The 18715-nt window shown below is 40.8% G+C and overlaps 1 protein-coding gene across 2 annotated transcripts in view; it reads right to left on the bottom strand.

Moving 5' to 3' along the window:
- Positions 1 to 18715, bottom strand: part of LOC144977392 (uncharacterized) — a 72925-nt gene that overhangs the window by 11707 nt on the left and 42503 nt on the right. For both annotated transcript variants that reach the window (XM_078922557.1, XM_078922558.1), the window contains one exon: positions 1421 to 2304. In XM_078922557.1, coding sequence (XP_078778683.1) covers positions 1421 to 2107 — 687 coding nt within the window. In that variant the 5' untranslated portion in view covers positions 2108 to 2304. The remainder of the gene's footprint in view (positions 1 to 1420; positions 2305 to 18715) is intronic.

Genomic DNA, 18715 nt, shown 5'->3' with positions numbered 1-18715 from the left:
TTCTCTCTGTCTGTCTCTCTCTCTCTGTCTGTCTTGTCTGTCTTCTCTGCTCTGTCTTGTCTCTCTCTCATGCTCTCTTCTGTTTCTCTCTTGCTCTCTCTCTCTCTCTCTCTCTCTTCCTCTCTCTCTCTCTGTCCCTCTGTGTCTCTGTATCTCTCTCTCTCTCTCTATCTCTCTCGTAACCCTCTTTCTCCACCCCACTCTCTTTTATCTCTCAAACCTATCCCCCCCCCCCCCACACACACACAGATACTAATCATATCGCACACAATCACACACACAAACGTTTTGTGGATGACACAGACTTCATAACGTCAATGTTATTGATGGATTGTCAATCACGGTCAACCAGACAGGCACAACATTATTTGCACAATACACAGCAAAACGCTAAATGTACATGGATGGATGGGTCGACGTGCACTTATTCGCAGGTCTGATAACCCAATTCCTTATGGGCTCATTGTTGTAATGGAAATCTCAAAAAAAAAATTTTTTTAATGACGCAAAATATTGTCCATTACAACAATGTTAAACTAGGCCCATAAGCGGGTTCGGGTGTCAGACCTGCGTATCTGTAAACGTCGGTTTTAGTCTTTGTCGCTGTGAGAAACTACGTCTATTATTGTCCTCAATAAAACAACAAATTCTGAACCCAAGATTTATATGGCTTTAACAATACAATCAAATTTGAACATCTAGACACAACACACACACACACACACACACACACGATGAGAGAGAGAGAGAGAGAGAGAGAGAGAGAGAGAGAGAGAGAGAGAGTGGATTCATGATTATTCATAAGAAATGTCCAAGTTATAAAATGGTTGTCAGTGCTGATCTCCTCAATGTTTGGAATATGAAGACAGATGGACACAGGGGCCTGGTTTTATGATAAATCATTGGACGGATGGTATGGTTGGATAGAAGGATGGATGGATGGATGGTATGGTTAGATGGATAGATGGAGGATGGATGGATGGTATGGTTGGATAGATGGGTGAAAGGATGGATGGATGGATGGATGGGTGAATGGATGGGTGGGGGGTGAATGGGTGAGTGAGTGGATGGGTGGATGGATGGATGGATGGATGGGTGGGTGGATGGATGGATGGATGGATGGATGGATGGATGGGTGGGTGGATGAATGGACGGATAGATGGGTGGGTCGATGGATGGACGGATAGATGGGTGGGTGGGTGAATGGATGGATGGATAGATGGACGGATGGATGAGTGGATGGGTGGGTGAATGGATGGGTGGTAAGATGGATGGACGGATAGGTGGATGGATGGATGGGTAGGTGGGTGGATGGATGTTTGGGTGAGTGGATGGATGGTTGGATAAGTGGATGGATGGATGGATGGCTGGATAGATGGATGGGTGTGTCAGATCCAACAACTCCAAATCAAACGCTTACCTGAGCTAACGGGAGATCGTCACTGTCATCACTGCTGGACGTTCCCGGAGGACTAGTACAGACTTTGGAACCGCCTCCACGCGCCATGCCCATTGCGGCTGGCACCGCAGGCGAAGGCATCCTCATCCCGCCGCCATCCGGCCCCATAGCGCTGAACCCGGCGTTGCCGTATCCGCCGCCGACTCCGGGCTGAGGCTGCTGCTGCATCATGCGTACCCCGGGTGGTGCTGCTGGCGTAGAGGACGACGACGAGGACGAGGGCATGGCCGAAATGGAGTGCGTATTGACTCCAACGCCGCCGCCGTGTTGGAACAAGGACGCTGTAGTGGCCGAGGCTGGCGAGGCGAAGTAGGCGGAGTCGAATCCCACGTTGGCGCTGACACTGTTGGAGAAACTGATGTCGGGCACTTCAAAATTGGGCGGAGGGAACTTGGGCGCCATCATGGACGCTGAAGAATGAGTGGAAGGAGGAGGGTGGTCGCCTGAACCGCCCATCACACCTCCCCCTGATGTTGTCGGGGTCGCTCCGATGCCTCCGACTCGTTGCTGTGGGAAAGCGGAGGAAGGAGCTGACGTCATAGTGTCGATGTCAAGGCCACTGTTTACGGAAGGCAGTGTGAAGGACGCCGGCTGCTGGTGGTTAGGTGACAAAGAAGAGCCAGAGCCATTTGGATCGGCTGATGACATGATTGTATATGTTAGCTTAATTTTACTGTTCTTATTCAAAACGTTGTTGAAATTGATGAATCGAATTCAATAGAATTAAGTATTAAAATGCCTGAGATCACGTGACAGAAAACGTTCAAAGTTTGTGTGATGCATTCGTGGACTTTTTATTTTTCAATTTCTACTGGACGTCTGTCGTCATGGGAGGTGATCAGAACCTGAAAATACAATATCATGTTTAGAAGCGTGATGATTACCTGCCGTATGCTGGAGAAAAAAAAATAATACAAAATAAAAAATAAAAAACCCACAAAATATTAAGAGCATAAACGGTCACATAAGTCACATACAATACATTTAAAATGAAATTAAGTGAGTACTTTCTGAAAAGATATGTTGTCAGTTTTTGTTGTTTTGTTTTGTTTTGAATATATCTATAGAGCTCGAAAATCTCAGATAGAGGGAGATCGTTCCAAATCGTGGGTCCGGATTTCATAAGAAACCTGTCGCCAAAGTATTTCAGTTGAGTTTTAGGAGATGCTAACAATTTAAATCGTGTGGTTTAAATTTTCTCAGAGCTACGTACGGTTGGAGTAAGTGTTGAATGTAGAGGGGAACAGAAGACTCAAATACACCAAAGCAGATAAGGGCTATTTTGTAGTCAATTCTAGCCCGGACTGGCAGCGAGTGGAGGGTTCGAAGCATGTCCTTTGTAACATCGTAATGAGATTTTCCCAGGACTTACTTAGCCGCACAATTCTGTACTCTCTGGAGCTGGTTTATTTTGTTATCAGGGAGACCAGCGAGCAGTGAATTGCAGTAGTCGAGTCGAGACCAAAGCAGAGACAATTATCTTCAAGATGTTGAAAGGTAAAAACGACCTCATCTGTGATATTCTACGGAGCTCATAGTACATAATTTTCACATTATTTTTTTATATGCAGATCAAGAATGACACCCAAATTTTTAGCCTTTTCAAAAATATCACAATAAGTTATGGTTAGTGTCGGAGTTGACAAGTGGATAGACTTTAATTTTTGCTGAGTTCCTATCAAAACAACTTCAGTTTTATCTTCATTCAACTATAGCTTATTGTCTAGCATCCAACTTTTGATGGAGTCACAACAATTTACTAAATCACAGACAGAGGTGAGATTATGAGAGAGATGGCAATTTATATATATACAAAACAAAACAAAACAGAAAAGAAAAGAAAAAACACAATAAAAACAGAAAACAACAATTAAAAAAAACAATACTAAAAAAAAATAACGGACGTCCCAAAAAAACAACAAAAAACAAACTTAAATTAATGACAAAAACAAGCAAACAAACAACCCGCATACAAAACCAATGAACTCATGTGGTACAAGTCGTGTAGCAGAGAGTGAATAACAATTAGCATAATATAATCACAATAATACCACGTAACCTTCGCCTTCGTAAACGCATAGCCTGACTGTAACCTTCGTGAAGTCAAAGCCTGGCCGTAGCCTTCGTGAACTCATAGCCTGACCGTAGCCTTCGTAAACGCATAGCGTGACTGTAACCTTCGTAAACATATAGCCTGACTGTAACCTTCGTAAACATATAGCCTGACTGTAACCTTCGTAAACTTAGCCTGACTGTAACCTTCGTAACGCATAGCCTGACTGTAACCTTCATAAACGCATAGCCTGACCGTAACTTCATAAACGCATAGCCTGACTGTACCTTCGTAACGCATAGCCTGACTGTAGCCTACCTAAACGCATAGCCTGACTGTAACCTTCGTAAACGCATAGCCTGACCGTAGCCTACCTAAACGCATAGCCTGACTGTAACCTTCGTAAACGCATAGCCTGACTGTAGCCTACCTAAACGCATAGCCTGACTGTAACCTTCGTAAACTTTAGCCTGACTGTAACCTTCGTAAACGCATAGCCTGACTGTAACTTCGTAAACGCATTGCCTGACTGTAACCTTCGTAAACGCATAGCCTGACTGTAACCTTCGTAAACGCATAGCCTGACTGTAACCTTCGTAAACTCATAGCCTGACCGTAGCCTTCGTAAACGCATAGCGTGACTGTAACCTTCGTAAACATATAGCCTGACTGTAACCTTCGTAAACATATAGCCTGACTGTAACCTTCGTAAACATATAGCCTGACTGTAACATTCGTAAACATATAGCCTAACTGTAACCTTCGTAAACATATAGCCTAACTGTAACCTTCGTAAACATATAGCCTGACTGTAACATTCGTAAACATATAGCCTGACTGTAACATTCGTAAACATATAGCCTGACTGTAACATTCGTAAACATATAGCCTGACTGTAACATTCGTAAACATATAGCCTGACTGTAACCTTCGTAAACATATATAGCGTGACTGTAACCTTCGTAAACATATAGCCTGACTGTAACCTTCGTAAACATATAGCCTGACTGTAACCTTCGTAAACGCATAGCCTGACTGTAACCTTCGTAACATATAGCCTGACTGTAACCTTCGTAAACGCATAGCCTGACCGTAGTCTTCGTAAACGCACAGCCTGACCGTAGCCTTCGTAAGCGTATAGCGTGACTTCGCGAAGTCCCAGGTTTGAGAGCGTTTGCCAAGATGAGGGTCATTTAAATCGATCGGTATTTGAAGGACGAGATTTCTGGCCAAATTTTAAAATACGGCTTGTTTGTTTTTTCCAGAGTACGGCAGCATAGTCAATGCCCTCTCGTTTGCTTTGTGTCAAAGTGTATCTCTATCTTTAAACTCGAATTTGAGATGTCTAGGGGGTTATTCCTGGTTTACTATCGTCGCGGGTGAGTGATTTCAACACACTGCTTACACACTCTATTCACACACACACGCCCAAATACACACACATACATACACAGACACACACACACACACACACACACACACACTTACACATTGACAAAATATTTCATTGTAAGCTGTCTGGCATTACGAAGGACATTACCAAAAAAAAAACATTAAGAAAGACTGAGGAGTGAACGCGAAAAAAAAAACCCACAGAGAGAGAGAGAGAGAGAGAGAGAGAGAGAGAGAGAGAGAGAGAGAGAGAGAGAGAGAGAGAATGAGATAGAGACAGAGACAGATAGAAAGGGAGATAGGGTGAGAGATAAATAAAGAAAAGAGAGGAAGAAAGAGAGAGAGAGAGAGAGAGAGAGAGAGAGAGAGAGAGAGACCGACAGAAAGAGAGAGACTCTCTTACACAAACACACACACACACATACACACACACACACACAGAGAGAGAGAGAGAGAGAGAGAGAGAGAGAGAGAGAGAGATGCACACAGAAAGAGAGATAGAGATAGATAGATAGAGAGAGAGAGAGAGCAAAGGCCTGAGTGACGTCATTATCATTCTATTTATAGTCTGGTTAATACAGTGTCATAATTACTCATAAACACGGATGGCAAGAACAATAACAAAGACCTGAGTGACGTCATCTTCATTCAATCTATTATAGAGGAGGAAGTGGCTAGCATGTCTAGTCGGCTTTACTGTCGTAGTCTGGAAAAACCCATATTTGAAATTTTGGCCAGCAAACTCGTCCTTCAAGTAGCAATCGATTTAAATAACCCTAATCTTTTCTCTCTTTTTCTTTTTTTTTCTCCAAGATGAGGATCATTTAAATCGATCGATATTTTGAAGGACGAGTTTTCTGGCCAAAATTTAAATTATGGATTTTTCCATAGTACGACAGTAAAGCCTGTATGTATCCATATAATATTAGTTTTCCTGGCTTTCCACACTACTAAGAAGAACACAACCGATGCCTAAGAAAATTAAAACACGCTTATTTGTAGGTCTGATAACCCAAATTATGATCTCTTCGTTGCAATCAATACACACATAGTGCCCATAACAGTAATGTAAAAAAAAAAAATAATTGTCTAAACAAACGAACAATAAAAAACACATTTTAAAAAAATAAAACAATAAACAAGCAAAAAAAAATGTTTAATCCACCACAAAACCAAAGCAAATAATAAAAAATAAAAAAGGAAACTATCGCAAAATTGCGTTCGGTAATCGGAGCTGGTATGTGTGTACGTATTCCTCTCCTGCCCATCCACAATAACTACCACACACACAGAATTCAAACACATCTCGTACAATGAATGAATTGTTGGAGCGACTGTCATCTTGAGTTTTTAAAAAAAAAATTATTGTTCCCTCTTCTACATTATCTTATTACATAATAGAAATTAAAATAATAACAACCGACATCCAAAAACTCAAGAACACTTCCACTCACAAAACTAGCGCGTGTCCGTTTGTGTTATGTGTATGTGTACTACACACTCGTCCGCGCATTGATGAATGCACTCACTCACACACGCACACACACACACACACACACACACACACACATACACACGAACGCACGCGCGCATTGAATGTAATTGACAATGAAAACAAACGATAATCTAATTTTGATATCAAAAGGACAGAAGGGGGTGGGTAAAGGGGCGGTGGGGGGAGGGAGCAAGGAGGGGAAGAGGGGTGGGTTAGTGAAGGGGGAGGGGGATACGAAGGACACAGCATCGAAGCCGATCCCGATCATAGCTGTAAAAAAAAAATACACACACACACAAAAAAGGACAAAACAAAACAACTAAAAACCGCGAGTATAGAAATTGTGAAGGGGGGGGGGGGGGGGGGATGAGGGAAGTAGTCATAGAATGAAAGGGGTAAACAATACTATTAGGATGGGGTGGAGGGAGGAGGGGGGGGGGGGAGGCAGGGAGAGGGAACGATGATGATATAGATAGATAAATAGATAGAAAGAAAGGAGAGAGAGAGAGAGGGAGAGAGAGAGAGAGAGAGAGAAAGAGAGAGAGATAAAGAGAGAAATAGAAAGCAGCTACTACTACTACTACTACTACTACTACTACTACTACTACTACTACTACTATACTACTACTGCTACTTAATATTATCATCATCATCATCATCATCGTCATCATTATTGTTATTATCAGCATCACCAACACCATTATTAATATTATTATTATTATTATTATTATTATTATGTGTAGTAGTTAGTTAAGTAGTAGTAGTAGTAGTAGTAGTAGTAGTAGAGTAGTAGTATCGTAGTAGTAGTAGTGTAGTAGTAGTATTAGTATAGTAAAAAGAAGAAGAAAGAGAAGAAGAAGAAGAGATATAAAAAGAAGAATGAAGAAAAGAAGAAGAAGATAAAGAAAGAAGAAGAAGAAGAAGAAGAAGAAGAAGAAGAAGAAGATTATTTTTAAAGACAAAGGAGAACAGCGATATTTTAATTTTTTTAAACCGAGAGAGCGGTGACACGATTGTAGATTGTAGAGAGAACAACCAAACAGATTCAATAGAGAGTCGTGTAGAGGGAATGGTAATGGATGCATCATTAGTTGTATTGAACCACAGGAATACAATCATTATGACTACTTCAACAATGATGATGATGATGATGATGATGATGATGATGATGATGATGATGATGATGATGATGATGATGGTGGTGGTGGTGGTGGTCATGATGATGATGATGATGATGATGATGATGATGATATGATGATGGTGATGATAATGATGATGATAATGATGATGGCGGTCATGATGATGATGATGATGGTGATGACGACGACGACGACGATGATGATGCCGGCGACGATAATGACAACAAAGAAGATGCTAATGATGAAGTTGATGATGACGAAAACGATGATAAAACTGACGAATGAGATGCTGAATGGAACATTAGCCGTCTGTTGTAGAAATAAATCATCACAGCCTCCTTTATTGATGGGAGGGGGACGGGGAAATGAGCCATTGTTATGAAAATTGGCTCCTCGAGATGCATAATATTAACCACAGTTACTGCCCTTGTATTTTCTCTTCATTTGAGCATTTAATAATTTAATCTCTCTCTCTCTCTCTCTCTCTCTCTCTCTCTCTCTCTCTCCCTCTCTCTCTCTCTCCCTCTCTCTCAATGAGTATGTATGACTGTCATTCTTCTCTCTCCTCTCCTCTTCCTCTCTCTCCTTCTCTCTCCTCTCTGATATTGATAATATAATATATATATATTATTAAGATATAGATATGATAGAAAGATAGATATATAGATAAATTGATGGACACAAGGGCAGATAGATAGATAGATAGATAGATAGATAGATAGATAGATAGATAGATAGATAGATAGATAGATAGATAGATAGATAGAGAGAGAGGGAGAGAGAGAGAGAGGGAAAGGAGAGAAAGAAAAGAGAGAGAGAGAGAGAGAGAGAGAGAGAGGGGGGGGGGAGGGTAACAAGTGAGAGGAATAAAGAGAGACAAAATGAAGAGAAAGAAAGCAAGAGAAGCAGTAATATCAGGACTGAGAAGAACAATGTTGATCATTTGTCGACAGGTGCACGGTCCCACTCAAACAGTAACACACACACACACACACACACACACACACACACACACACACACACACACACACAACGACACACTGATCTCATACACGCGAGTCAGAAGGACAGCATTTCAGGTCACGGTCCATTGGTTTTCGTGGTAGGTGAGTCCCTGAATCTGACTCAGGCTACTCAGCCATTGAAATTAGGCCTGTTGGGAGATCTCTCGTGGCCACTTTTATCTAATCAACAATCTAACTACTCTCTCCCTCCCTCCCTCCCTCTCTCTCTCTCTCTCTCTCTCTCTCACTCTCTCTCTCTCTCTCTCTCTCTTATCTAACACAATCACTACTCTTCTCTCTCTCTTCTCTTACTAATCATCAATATCTACTCTTCTTCTCTCTTCTCTCTATCAATCTCTCTCCTACTCTCTCTCTCTTATCTAATCATCAATCTACCTACTCTCTCTCTCTCTCTCTCTCTCTCATCATCATCAATCTACCTACTCTCTGTCTCTCTTTCTCTTAGCTATTCATCAATCTACCTACTCTCTCTCTCTTAGCTAATTATCAATCTACCTACTCTCTCTCTAGATCTCTCTCTCTCTTTTCTCTTATCTAATCATCAATCTACCTATCCTCTCTTCTTCTCTCTCTCTTCTCTTCTCTATCACTCTCTACTCTCTTCTTCTCTTCTCTAATCATCATCTACCTACTCTCTCTCTCTCTCTCTCTCTCTCTTCTCTTCTAATCATCAATCTATCTACTCTCTCTCTCTCTCTCTCTTCTCTTATCTAATCATCAATCTATCTACTCTCTCTCTCTTATCTAATCATCAATCTACCTACTCTCTCTCTCTCTCTTATCTAATCATCAATCTATCTACTCTCTGTCTCTCTCTCTCTCTCTTATCTAATCATCAATCTACCTACTCTCTGTCTCTCTCTCTAATCATCAATACATCAATCTCTCTCTCTTCTATCAACATCTACACTTCTTTCTCTTTCTCTTATCTAATCACAACTACCTACTCTCTTCTCTCTCTTTCTAATCATCAATCTATTCTCTCTCTCTCTCTCCTTCTCTATCTAATCATCAATCTACTACTCTCTTCTCTCTTCTCTTATCTAATCACAATCTACCTACTCTCTTCTCTTTCTCACTCTACTCTCTGCTCTCTCTCTCTCTCCTCTCTACTCTCTCCTCTCTCTATCTAATCATCAATTCCTATCTCTCTCTCTTTTCTCTCTTCTTCTAATCATCAATCTACTACTCTCTTCTCTCTCTCTCTTTCTCTCATCTAACTCATCTTCTTCTCTCTCTCTCCTCTCTCTTCTATCATCATACTCTCTCTCTCTCTTATCTAATCACCAATTTACCTACTCTCTGTCTCTCTCTTTCTCCTCTCTCTTACTAATACATCTACCTACTCTCTGTCTCCTTCTCTCTCTCTCTCTCTCTTCTCTCTCTCATTATCTATATCTCTCCACTCTACTCCTCTCTCTCTCTCTCTCTCTCTCTCTCTCTACTAATCATAATTACTACTCTCTCTCTTCTATTCACAGGTAAATGCATGGTCACTGAAAAGAATTTTTCAGCCTTAAATCAAGAACCATCCATCAAATGACCTATAAATTTAATTCAATCCAAAATGTGTCTCCCAGCAATTTCTGACATCATTCGGAGGAACTTCAAAAACTGAAATGTAATTATAACTGGTGGTTGTAGTAATGGTAGTGGTAGCGATAATGATGTGGTGGTGGTTGCCGTAGTTGTGGTAAGGATGATGATGTGATGATGGTTGTAGTAGTAGTGGTAGTCGCCACATACATCTCCCGTATTCACAGATTCACTAATGCCCACATCCCATTGTTTCAAGTTGACCAGAGACGCCAACTTAAAATTTGGCTCACATAAATTTCAGAAACAATTCCGAACAATTTCAATGCTTAAACAGGAATTTCTGCAAACAAAATATAATCTATTGAGATCTATAATCATCCTAATACCCCTTGTTTCAAATCAAGTAAAGTTCCAAAACCAATTTATGACGTATAAAATATTAAAATGAATGGTGGGTGTGGTGGTAATAATGATATGATGGTGGCTGTTGTAGTGGTGGCAGTAATGATAATGTATGTGGTCGTGGTGGTTGCAGAAGTGGTGGTGGTGATATTATTGTGTTGGACGAGGTTTAGTAGTGGTGGTAAGGATGTGGTAGTGATTGTTGTTTTAATGGGATAGTGTTGTGATGATGTCGTAGTGTGGTGGCAATGATGGTGATGATGATGATGTGGTGGAGGTGGTTGTAGTAATGGTAGTGCTTCATGAAATGATGGTGTGGCGATGGTGATGGTTGTAGTAGTAGTGGCTGATGTGATGATGATGATGATGATGATGATGATGATGATGATGATGATGATGATGATGATGATGATGATGATGATGATGATATGATGATGAGATAGTGGTGGTGGTGGTGATAAGGTGTGTACTTGAACGTGAAAAGAGAGAATGATGACTGATGTGAAAAGGATATGATCCACTTTATAGATTTAGGTTTGTCTGACAGACGGAATGATAGTGTGTGTTTGTGTGTTGTGTGTTTTGTTTGTTTGTTTTCAGGGGTTTACGGCGCTTGCAACACATTTAGGTTATATCAGCGCCAGTAAAAAGGAAGAAATGGGATAGTAAAAAGTTATAGAATTACAATTAAAGCACCCAAGAGAAAGTAAGACACAGGGGAACGGAACAAAAAGGGATCAGATGTAGATTCCAAGAGCATACCACCAATGTACTTAGTTTGAGATCACCTATTAGTCTCATCCGGGCACAAAGAGGAATACACTTAAATGCTTACATTATACATCAAAATAACAAATATAATAATACATAACAGAGAGATGATTTACAAGGAAAAAAATATCATCCCCAAAACAATAAGTGTGCATTTGACTGTTTCCCTTCCAGTTAGGACTCTGGCCAGGGCCAGGACAAAACCAAGCAATCTCATTCCAAGACAAAGACAGAAAGCATGTTGGAAAACAGATATAAGGGGATAGAAGACATAGTATGTACCCCCTTGCCCACTATGGGAGGTCAGGAACCCCACTCAGGTGTGTGTGTGTGTGTGTGTGTGTGAGAGAGAGAGAGAGAGTGAGAGAGAGACAAAGAGAGAGTGAGAGAAAGAGGGGGAGGGAGAGAGAGGGTGAGCGAGAGAGATAGAGAGAGAGAGAGAGAGAGAGAGAGAGAGAGAGAGAGAGAGAGAGAGAAAGACTGCTCAAAGTGAATATAGTGATAGGTACAGAGAGATTAAAGTGAAAACTAACCGAGGTTAAAGTACTGAGTGAACTTTATTGTTAGGTGTGTATGTGCTTTATTTGTTAATCGGAAATATTAATTTAACGTTTGTTTCATATTGGCACTTGCCAGGAAATTAACATTTTAATTGAATCCTTTGTGTGTGTGTGTGTGTGTGTGTGTGTGTGTGTGTGTGTAGCATTGTTAAGTACATGAAGATGAAAACTGAAAACGTATTGAGGCTAAAGAACTGGGTGCACTTTACTGATTTGTGCGTGTGTGCGTGTGTGTGTGTGTGTATGTGTGTGTGTATCATTGTTAAGTACATGAAGATGAAAAGTGAAAACTCATCGAGGCTAAAGAACTGGGTCCACTTTACTGATTTGTATTTGTGTGTGTGTGTGTGTGTGTGTGTGTATCATTGTTAAGTAAATGACGATTAAAAGTGAAAACATATCGATCTAAAGAACTGGGTGCACTTTACTGATTTGTGTATGTGTGTGTGTGAGAGAGAGAGAGAGAGAGAGAAAGAGACAGAGAGAAGAGAGAGAGAGAGGAGAGAGAGAGAAGAGAGAGAGAGGAGAGAGAGAGAGAGAGAGAGCTCAAAGTGAATGTAGTGATGAGTACAGAAAAATGAAAGTGAAAAATTAACGAGACTTAAGAACTGAGGGAACTTTATTGATTTGTGTGAGCACGTGTATATGTTTGGAGGTCATTTCAGCGGCACTTAAAATATATATTGGGCTGTAAAAAAATATAGATTTAAGTAAGATCAAAACCACCTGAGAAAAAGTGACTGGTTCAAATAGGGCTCACAAACGGACTCCAAGATCAAACTATCAATGTAGTTAGTTTGAGGTCACCTAAAAGTACAAAATTTAGAACAACAAATCTAACGTCACACAAAAGAGAGATGATATACGAGGACAAATATATATACTCCCAAAAACGACTATACATTTAATTGTCCCCCCCCCCCCCCCCGTGCCAATGAATCCGGCCAGGAAAAGGATCAAGCCAAGACAAAGGCAGAAAGCAACTCTGATCCATACAAGTCAAAAGATCCCACCAGGAAGATGATGTGATAGTGGTGCTTGCACTAGAGGTGGTACTGACTACAATGAGGGCAGTGATGATGTGGTTATGGAGATGGTGTTACTGATGATTATGTGATAGTTGCTGTCGTAGTGGTGGTAGTTGTGGTAGAGATGGTGATGATGTCATAATGGATCAGGGGTGAGAATGACTTGTCACAAAAATGGAGACGATAACGTATAAATTTGAATTTCATTAAAAATTTACAGAGATGCAATCAAAAATGTGTCTCGCAATAATTTCTGACACCACTTGGAGGAATTTCAAAAGTTGAGAGTGTAATTACAACATATTGTAGTTGTAGTAAGAAAAGATGGCGGTAGGGATGATGATGTGATGGTGGTTGTAGTAGGGTCGTGATAGGGATGATGATATGGTGGTTGTAGCTGTAGAGGTGTTGGGAATGATGGTGTGGCGGTGGTTGTAATAGTGGTGGTAGGGATGATGTGGGGCGGTTGTAGTAGTGACAGTTGGGATGATGTGGTGGTGGAGGATGTATTTGTATTGGTAGTAGGAATGATGATGTGGTGGTGGTTGTTGTAGTAGTGGTGGTAGGGATGATGATGTGATGGTAGTTGTAGTAGTAGTGGTTGTAGCTGTAGTGGTGGTGGTGGTAGGGATGATGATGTGGTGGTGGTGGTGATAGGAATGATGATGTGATGGTTGTTGTAGTACAGGTGGTGGTTGTAAAAGTAGTGGTGATAGGGATGTTGATGTAGTTGTAGTGGTTGTGGTGAGCCTTTTTAAAAGGCGGAATAGTGATGGTGGTGGGCGGAGATAAACCACCATTTAGGCGGAAATCCGCCTTAAGGCGGAAGATTCTCAGCCCTGAATCATCAATCGACCTACTCTCTCTCTCTCTCTCTCTCTCTCTCTCTCTCTCTCTCTCTCTCTCTGTATCCCCCCCCCCCCCCCCGCCATATGCAGTATTTTTATCCTTATCTCTAAGAATCAACAATTTAAATTGCTTTATAATTCATGCACAGTACTATATCATCATATTATAATTAACAGTGTATTGATACAATGTGTTTATACAACAACAAAAAAAGCTCACAATATCCGCCAGCCGGACCGACACACAAAACTAGGTTACCTTGGATCCATTTCTGAGAGCTGACTTCCAGTAAATAAGTAAATAAATAAATAAATAAATAAATAAATAAATAAATAAATAAATAAATAACATTCCCTTTATTCATCCCCATGGGGAAATTTTTCTTTAGGGTTTATTCCAAGGGAAGACTGGAATAACCCAGGCGTCAGCCACAGAGCAGCGCCGCAAAATGAGCTAGGGCGAGGTGACTTGCTCACGGCCAAAAACATTATTTACTTATTTTTTCCCTCAGTTTAGCAGGTGATTGGAAAGCATACTGAGGGTTTATAGCATACTGAATTCCGTAAATATACGGGAAAATTGGCAACATTGCACTTACAAAGAGGCGAGTAAATAAATAAAAAATACAATTATAATCCCCTTTACTCATCCCATAGGGGAAATTTGTCTTTAGGGTCTATTCCAACGGAAGACTGGAATAACCCAGGCGTCAGCCGCAGTGCAGCGTCCCAAAGTGAGCTAGGGCGAGGCAACTTGCTCAATGCCACACCACAACGAGGCAGGTGGTCGAACTCGGTACCTTTTAAGTACGAAACAAAGACAGTACGCTGAGCCACGCTGCCAACTTCGTTCTATCTATAGATTGTGTGCGCTTGGCTAAGAAACTCAGAACATTGCCATCCGGACATATAACGGACCAACACACAAAACGATGTGTAACCATGAACTTTTATAGTCTGGTTAATACAGTTTAGTAAGAATTTGTCATAAACATGTATGGCAAAAAAAAAAATTTAAAAAAAAAAAAACCTCACAAAAAACAATAACAAAGACCCGAGTGACGTCAACTTCGTTCTATCTATATCCATGTCTCAGCAGAAAATACTAAATCTCCTTTATACCATCCATTTTTTAATTTATTTTTTTTTGCTCCGATATTAAGGCTTAACCAATTAACTGCCGTACTCAGGAAAGACACCTATTTAAAAATTTGGCCAGAAAACTCGCCCTTCAAATATCGATACCGATCAATCAGGATGACCCTCGTCTTGCCAAAAACTCTCAAATTTTGGACCTCATTCGTGTTTATCCAGAGTCCGTCCGTTAAATGGTTCAAAATCCTAATTAGGAAGGGGAGTAAACTCCGAATTCGGCCAAAACTGTAAATCCAGGGTAAGTCAGTTACTGGTTACAAATCCTAATTAGGAAGTGGAGAAAACTCCGAATTTTGAGCAAAAATGTGAACCCAGAGTACGCCAAGTATCTGGTTAAAATTCCGAATTAGGAAGGGGAGTAAACTCCGAATTTAACCAAAAACTGGTCCCCAACAAAATAATCTGTATAACCCGATTATTATTTCATGTACACGTTACAGGTGGTCAAGGCTTCATCCCAACTCAGAGACCTCTTTCAAAAGTAGGGATCATACTGCCGTACTCTGGAAAAACCCATATTATTTTACAATTTGGCCAGAAAACTCGTCCTTCAAATATCGATCGATTTAAATGACCCTCATCTTGACAACCCCCCACCCCCCCCCCCCCCAAAAAAAAACAAAAAAAAACAACAAAAAACAACTCAAGATAGATATATAGATAGAAGACAGACAGAGATATAAAGATTAGATAGATAGATAGATAGATAGACAGATAGATAGATAGATAGATAGATAGATAGATAGATAGATAGATAGATAGATAGATAGATAGATAGATAGATAGATAGATAGATAGATAGATAGATAGATAGATTAAACAGTGAGATAGGGGATTGGAGAGAGATAAGTGTATGAGAGTGTGTATGGGTGAGTGAATGTGTGTATAAAAGAGAGAGAGAGAGAGAGAGTGAGAGAGAGAGAGAGAGAGAGAGAGAGAGAGAGAGAGAGAGAGAGACGGCGGGGGGGGGGGGGGGGTAAAGAAGGATTGTATCTACAATAACTGATACCGGTTTGCCCAGACTGAGACTGTAACGGGGTCATTGTGGTGCAATCTACCATTTCATTTCATAGCCGACCCCGATTTCAAAAGCAGGCCCTTGGTCAATACGGGCTAATGGTTTCCCCCCCCCCCCCCTTTAAAACGGTCCCCCCGTGGGCCCACAAAGGGCGCCCCGCTGGTGCACCGCGTTGGCCATTAAATGGATAGAGAGGGGACAGTGATGACGAGGATGGAAAAAAAAAAACGACAACGCGATGTCTACTTGGCAGGCAGGATAACGATGAATTGATTACAGGAGCAGCAGAGCTGCCTACTTGAAATTTTGAAAAGAAAAAAAAAATCGTAGTTTCCAGGTGAAAAAAAAAAGAAGGAAAATTAACTTTAAATAGCATTAGAAATAAACAGTTTGCTCTCAGCATGATCCAAAAATGGTCCAAAGTCCTGAATACAGTCTCTAAGGAACTAAACCGTACGCCTCAACAGGATTTATTGAGTCAAAGAGGCGAATGCAGTTCTGTAGCTGGAGCCAAAAATTCGTATTTCTACGAATTATTCGTAGTACGGGGTAGGTCTGCAGGAGAGAGCTTTGATATTTAAGTTTAAGACAGCCTAGTTAGCTGCAGGTCTCTACGATTTTATAAGCTCTCTGATTAGAATATGTCTCGTCTTAAAACTTATAGATAGTATACGCTTGGCTAAAAAGTTCAAAACATTGCCATCCAGAAGTATAACGGACCAACACACAAGACTGTGTAACCATGAACTTTTATTGTCTGGTTCATACAGTTTAGTGAGAAGTACTCATAAACGTGGATGGCAAAAAAAAAACACAAAAAAAAAAACAAAACAAACGATAACAAAGACCAGAGTGACGTCATCTTCGTTCTATCTATAGATAGAACAAAGATGACGTCACTCTCTTCGTTATTGTTTATTTGCCATCCATGAGTGTGAGAGATTCTCACTAAGCTGTATTAGTATTAGCCAGACTATAGATAGTATGAAGTTGACGTCACTCGGGTCTTTGTTATTACTTTTTGCCATCCACGTTTATGAGTAATTCTCACTATACAGTACTAATCAGACTACAAACGTTCAAGGTTACACATAGTTTTGTGTGGTGGTCCGTTATACTTCAGGATGGCAATGTTGTGAGCTTCTTAGCCAAGCGCATACTATCTATAGGGAATTCCATGGAGTGGTGGAGAGCTCAGACAGCAGTAGATCAACGCTCTCCCCGGTCAGGCGGAGTTGTACCAGTAAGGTCGCGGGTTCGAGCCCCCATCGCCGCCGCGAAATTGTTATTCTCTATTGTCTTCTGGCACTTTCCTACTCACTTCATTTCTTGTTACTATCAACATACGTCAGGGTTGCCAATACTCTTCAACAGTCGTAACGTCACTTCCTTGTTAATGACGCATGGCAACTTAGTAACACTGGCTCTAAACTATCGGAACAATGGCGGACGCCCGTATGAAATATTTCTCCGACGAGCATAAAAGCGTATCCAGAGGAAAAAACCCCTTAAATTTGATCATGTTTTGACTTTTACACATTCTGATCACAAGGCATCTGAAAAGTTCTAGCCAGCATGAAGAATAAAAAGTAATGATTTTCTTTGTTTAGAACCAAGATGGCCGCCGTTGCCGGGCGGCGTGACATCAGACTACTGAATCCAATTCAGGAGGCAAACATTTACTGAACTTTTACACAAACACATTGATGGACACCTTTCTGAGTGCATAACCCCAGTAAAAAGACTTTTTATGTACTTACTTTTTTTCTTCCGTTTAGCAGGTGATTTGAAAATAACATACAGAATTCCGTAAATATACGGAAAATTGGCAACCTAATAAGTGCCTGCTCCACTTTATTTTCTGAATTAATAATTTGATATTGCTCTTAACAAAGGATCTTTTTTCTTTCTTTTTCTTTTTTTTTTATTTGGCTTACATTTCTCACCCTCTATTAAAAAAAATAATAAAACAAACCAAAACGTCCCCCTCTCCACTCTCCCAAAATATACAGCTGTGCTATTTATAACACTCAACGACACACAATAATAATGTCTACTTTCCACTCTGTGATAGAGATAAGGGCTGGAACTCTCTCTCTCTCTCTCTCTCTCTCTCTCTCTCTCTCTCAATCTCTCGCTTCCCCCCCCCCCTCTCTCTCTCTCTCTACGTGTGTGTGTTTATAGGTGTGTGTAAGTGTGTGTGTGTGTGTGTGTGTGTGTGTGGTTCTACGATAGTGCGTTACGCCACCTATCAGGGATTTATCTCCAAATGACTAATTAACGTGTTTGTCCACTTCGCGGACAAAGAGACCAACAGAATCAGACTAAAGCGTGCTGTATAGCAGCCACTACAGTCGCACGCCGTTAATCCAACACACATTATAAAAAAAAAAAGCTTGAGATTATAGGACCCAATAGCGCACTGTGATAATTGCCACTACAGTCATACCCCCTTTAATCAAAATCACTTATCAAACAGACGAGTGTGCCGTATCGATTACGAAACGCGACCATTGTGGGAGAGTCCCGATAGCTCAGTTGGTAGAGCACTAGCTTGACAAGCAAAGGGCGAGTAAGGATTCGTACTTTCATGACCGCATAACCGGACGCCACCCAGAACAGCATCAATAGGATTCACTAGTCTGATGTCACGTCCGCCCAGCAACGAGCATCTTGGTTCTAAACAAAGAAAATATGTACTTTTTATTCTTCATGCCGGCTAGAACTTTTTCACATGTCATGTGATCAGAGAGTATAAAAGTCAAAACATGAAAATGTGTTTCTCCTCTGTATAGACATTTATGCTCGTCGGAGAAGTATTTCATAAGGGC

The sequence above is a fragment of the Berghia stephanieae genome, chromosome 7, assembly GCF_034508935.2.
Source record: "Berghia stephanieae isolate SIO BIC M18660-M18661 chromosome 7, UCSD_Bste_1.3, whole genome shotgun sequence".
Classification (NCBI taxonomy): domain Eukaryota; kingdom Metazoa; phylum Mollusca; class Gastropoda; order Nudibranchia; family Aeolidiidae; genus Berghia; species Berghia stephanieae.
Note: the sequence above shows the minus strand (reverse complement) of the source record. Positions and strands in the feature narration are given on the sequence as shown.